Genomic DNA, 5,707 nt, shown 5'->3' with positions numbered 1-5,707 from the left:
AGAAACTAATTTCACACTTCACTGAAGTCAATTTTTACTAAAATGGGATTATTTAAAGACAAACCAGCAGGTTTGGTGAATGTAACAGATGTGAGAAAAATGTTATTTATCAGTTAAGATATCATTATTCTTAGTTCCAAAAACGATTTACACACAAAAAACTCCAAGCCATAATTTTATAATAAAGATGTATGAGGAGCGTTTTCTATCCTATGCGACTAGCATAGGTTAGACTACATTTTTTAAATTTTCCACGTATATCAACGTTGGTCCTAGTGAATGTTATGTTCAAAATTAAAGATCTGATTCCCTCAACCATTACGCACACAAAAAACTGGACTTAACCCAGAACAGTAAAAAATAATCAACCTTTTGAATATTTTCAAGTTAAGGGGAAGTATTAACATTTTTGCATAAAAATGCTAACATATATTTTTCTACAAGAAATCTTTTATTTCATGCTTTGCAGTGTTTTATTGTAATATATCAGATGATTATATTCTGATAAACCACTAGTGAAATTTATAAAATATAATTTTCACAGTAGCCGGACTATTTCTGAATGCGGATGAAAAGAAAATCAAACTTAATGGAATTACAGGCAGAAATAAATGCTGTCATACGTAAATTTTGCTTCTTTAGGAAAAGAAAGTTGATGTCACCATACATCATGTTAAAAATGTAACAAAAATTTAGATATATTTAACAGAACTATATTTCAAAATTGATGATGTGACGTCACAATGTGATGACGTCACAAAGGAGAATGTGTGACGTTACGCGGCAAAATCAGAAAAAAATACTTAAAATCACTTAAAAAGCATGAAATAAAAAGAAAATTATTTGTTTTACATATAAGATTGAAATATATTTCATTCGTGAACACGAGCTATTATATTTTCACTTGTGGCAACGCCACTCGTGAAACTATTGCATCTGGTGTTCACTCAGTGAAATTATATTTCAATCTTACATGCAAAACAAACAAATATCCTCTATATCTTATTTGAGGGGTCATTTTGTTAGTTAAATAATGACCTAAAAGAATGTACAAACAGTGAAAAATGTTGAAAAAATATGCGTGAAACCTGCCGGTATCCCTTTAACTATCTGTGTAAACTATAACTTTAGTATTATCCCTTTCCTTAGGTTCATGAAATAACAACAAAATATATTTAAATCAGAGAAGGAAACAAATGTTTAGATAGCTTTTGTACGGAACAAACATGAGGGTATACAAGTGCCGGTTACACAAAGTCAGTAACTAGTAATGTCTAATGTCATAAATGCATTGTTTCAATTGTCACACTGGTCCTCCGATTCTGTTTTGGTTTTCTTGGTGGATGGTTCCACGCTGTCATCATTTGAGTCTTCTTGGGAGATGCCCAATTCCTCGGTATCATCTTTCTTGCTTTGCTTGCTGAGCAGTTCAATGCTGTCGTTGACAGGATCGTCTTGTGAGTTGCTCATGTCCTCGGTATCACTGAAAATAAGATCCATGTTTAGTGTTTCAAGTTTTGCTTCTTCTACTTCCCGTTTTAGTGTTTTTACTTTAGACGCAAGCTCATTTTTTTCCATCGACAGATGACTACAGTACTGTGTCAATTTTGCATTTTTTTGTTCAAGGGTACTGCAGTACTGAGTTAATGTTCTTTGCTTTTGTTCAAGGCTGTTAGATTTTCGTACAGCATTTGAAAGTGAACCGTTGGCATGAGAGTAAAACGCATTTAAAGTTGTCCTCATACACTTTATGGTTTCCTTCGCGTCACCTACATCATTCTCAGACAGAGAATACAGACTTGCTCTGAGTTGGGTATCGAACTGCTCTCTAAAGCTTTTCATACTGTTCTGTAAGTCTTGTATGTCAGACTGTCTATTACTTTCAGATGCGGGTAATTTCTGAACACTTCCAATAGGCGATGGTTTCTTAAGACTTCCAGCTGGAGAGTGCAGTGTTGAACATTTCTGTGATGTGTTCTTCTTTTCTGGGGTAATACTAAAGAAATTGTCCACATTAGTTTGACGTGTACTGCTGGAAGCTTTCTGAGGTGTTGTGGATACTGATGAGACAGGAGTGTTAGAAGCCATGGTTGTTGTGGAAGAACTACTAGATACACTGGTTGATGATGTTGTATGTGGAGATTTTATCAGAGACATTGTGGGAGACTTCAATTAAATCACCTGAAAATACATGGAAGAACATGTTGACAGACTGTCCAGAGTCATGGTGAAACGACTTCTGCCAGGATTGTTGAAAGTGTATTGTTGTTTTTCCATCGAGGAGCTGTATAAAAATATATGAAAATACTTCATTTCGCTAAATAAATAAAAATTGCTAAATACATTTCTCTAAATAATTATACACATGGCAAAAACTAAAAGCAGGTTAATATGTGAGTGAAGAGAGGGAAGTGAGTTCTGCAATGGTTACAATACTATATTCAAGCAATCCTGTTACCGGTGTCACCCCTGGGAGGCGTCGTTTCTTTACACTAATATATGGTTGGGTTTATTACTTTGATCATGTAAAGCTACATGTTACGGCTTTAGAAAAAACATCTAATTAATTTCACATTATTATAAAAGCATTAGAATATTTGGAAACCTTCACTGTGTAACAACAACTCATTCAAGAAGTATTAAATCAAGATCAAATCAAAGTATTAATTCCCAACAGATATATTAGTATAAATGGCACCATATACATAGAAAAGTGGAGGAAGGATAATAAACCACAACATCTCAAAGACAAGCATAGCTACCACTACAAGCATTATTACCTATTATACTTTTTTCCATCTTCATTCCACTGTTTCATTTCTGTACATATACCTAAAATGATCTACAGGTAACCTTATGTACATGTTAAATTAAATTACAAATGTAAAATTTATATGTTCAATTATTTATATGGTATATAGTGAAAAAATCAACAAAGGGCCATAATTCTGTTAAATTTGGTCGCAGCAAAAATTCCTTCCTTTACTACCATCTACACATTAAGGTTGTTCATCCCTGGAAGTTTAAGCAAAATCTGCCATCCGGTTTAAGAGGAGTTGCGTTCACAAAATTTCTATATGGTATATAGTGAAAAAAATCAACAAAGGGCCATAATTCTGTCAAATTTGGTGGCAGCAAAAATTCCATCCTTTACTTCCATCTACACATTAAGGTAGTTCATCCCTAGAAGTTTAAGCAAAATCTGCCATCCGGTTTAAGAGGAGTTGCGTTCACAAAATTTCTATATGGTATATAGTGAAAAAATCAACAAAGGGCCATAATTCTGTTAAATTTGGTCGCAGCGAAAATTCCTTCCTTTACTGCCATCTACACAATAAGGTTGTTCATCCCTGAAAGTTTAAGCAAAATCTGCCATCCGGTTTAAGAGGAGTTGCGTTCACAAAATTTCTATATGGTATATAGTGAAAAAATCAACAAAGGGCCATAATTCTGTTAAATTTGGTCGCAGCGAAAATTCCTTCCTTTACTACCATCTACACAATAAGGTTGTTCATCCCTGAAAGTTTAAGCAAAATCTGCCATCCTGTTTAAGAGGAGTTGCGTTCACAAAATTTCTACATAGTATATAGTGAAAAAATCAACAAAGGGCCATAATTCTGTTAAATTTGGTCGCAGCGAAAATTCCTTCCTTTACTACCATCTACACATTAAGGTTGTTCATCCCTGGAAGTTTAAGCAAAATCTGCCATCCGGTTTAAGAGGAGTTGCGTTCACAAGATTTCGGGACGTACGGACAGACGGACGGACGGACAGACGTACGGACACTCGGACGGACAAGTGCTACGCTATATGCTCCCACTCTGTGGGGGCATAAAAAAATCTTGAGAAAAATATATTTAAAGTTTGGAAAATATATGAATATTCGCACTACAGGTGTTAAAAACACTGAATGTATCATGCAAAATATATGACAATTTACTGTTTTGATCACCTAACTTTAACCTTGTCGCTTTTGAAATTTAAGAAATACCTGTATAGTTTGAAAAGTTGAAAGTTTATTTCTGTAAGTGTGTTAGAATAGGTTATATCACTTTGATGTGTACACTTGAAATCCAGACATTTTTGAAGTTTTCACAATAATCATCAAGAATCTGGAGGCATGCTGCTTAAGCTTAATCTTTTTTATCTGTTCATTGTACTTTTTAGACTACAATAAGAACATTTTAAAGAACTATCACATAGTGATGATCAAGAGATTTGATTGATATTATGTTAACAAATGCAAAACTATTAAAATGTACTCTTCTTTTTTGTTTTCAGTGTGGATTAAAGGGCCACTATGCAAATAGATGTCCAAAAGGAGATCTGGCGTTCCTTAGTTCATCAAATGTGCAGCCAGCATCATAACTTAGTTTATTATCATTGCTGATTCTTCAACATAAAATATCATAATTCATTATGTAGAGATTTGATTAATCAAATTCATTGTTTATAGATACATTAATTGTCTGACATGTTTTGTTAAAGAAAAAAATAAAATGAAATAAAAATTGATTGAGGTTTTCGTGTTTCTTTTTTGTCACCCTGTGTTAGTGAGACTATATCCCTATATGCAGGGGTATAAAGATATCTTATGAAATATTTCTATAAAAGTTTATCAACAGTAAAATTATGTTGATTCTAGAAAGAATTGTAACATAGAACATCTCTGTTATCTATCACACATAAATATTGTACATAATAGAATACAATGTTCCGCAACAAGATACCTATCAGCTATTTTAAATAGGCTTTCATCTGTTTAGCAATGATTTTTTGTATGCACCATTCAATTCTAAGGCAATTTACTACAATTTTTATTTTATACTTGTGTTTTGGAAGTTTTTTTTAAAATTTAGACAATAATTTTAGCTATTTTTTTCTGACAATTTACACATCAGTATGTAGGAAAAGGTGTTCCTGCTTGGAACAGTTTCATCTAACAAGATATTTGAGCCGCGCCATGACAAAACCAACATAGTGCGTTTGCGACCGGCATGGATCCAGACCAGCCTGCGCATCCGCGCAGTCTGATCAGGTTCCATGCTGTTCCCTATCAGTTTCTCTACTTGTAATAGGGTTGGTAAGGGAACAGCATGGATCCTGATCAGACTGTGTGAATGCGCAGGCTAGTCATGATCCATGCTGGTCGCAAACGCACTATGTTGGTTTTGTCGTGACACAGCTAATTTTTTTCTGACAATTTACACATCAAATATGTAGGAAAAGATGTCCCTGCTTGGAACAGTTTCGTCTAACAAAATAGTTTTTTCTGACAATTTACACATCAATATGTAGGAAAAGATGTCCCTGCCTGGAACAGTTTCGTCTAATGAGTTAATGTGATTTGTAACATAATTTTAGAGTTGTTCATCTGTATTTTATTATTACAAGAAACTATTAAATCAAATTTAACAGGCCTTTGTGGCACAGCAGTATAGGTTACCCACTTGGTCTATCCAATTATGTTCTTAAATCGTAAAATGATAATTACTGTTTAATATTTTTTTACTTTGTACTAGTTTTAAAATGCAATTTAACAGCAAGAAGTAAATGTACTGTTATCAAACTGAAACAACCAGTGCAGGGACGTTAGTGGACGAGTGGTTAAGGTTGTTGACTTCAAACCACTTGCTCCTTACCACTGTGGGATTGAATCCAGGAAGGGACATTGGATCTTTTCATGTTAGAAAGCTATCCCACTCTT

At 33.9% G+C, this 5,707-nt stretch overlaps 1 protein-coding gene across 1 annotated transcript; it reads right to left on the bottom strand.

Annotated features, from left to right (window-relative positions):
- Positions 1 to 1,296: 1,296 nt before the first annotated feature.
- On the bottom strand, positions 1,297 to 2,154 carry LOC132727332 (uncharacterized; the record flags this gene model as incomplete). Its single annotated transcript, XM_060712767.1, is given in 1 exon segment — positions 1,297 to 2,154. A coding segment is annotated over 1 exon segment (792 nt). The 5' UTR covers positions 2,089 to 2,154.
- Positions 2,155 to 5,707: the final 3,553 nt, after the last annotated feature.

This window comes from Ruditapes philippinarum, unplaced genomic scaffold, assembly GCF_026571515.1.
Source record: "Ruditapes philippinarum isolate M1 unplaced genomic scaffold, ASM2657151v2 ctg8860_1_1_1_1, whole genome shotgun sequence".
In the NCBI taxonomy this organism is placed as follows: Eukaryota; Metazoa; Mollusca; class Bivalvia; order Venerida; family Veneridae; genus Ruditapes; species Ruditapes philippinarum.
The sequence above is the reverse complement of the archived record's forward strand: the minus strand, read 5'-3'. Positions and strand labels throughout refer to the sequence as shown.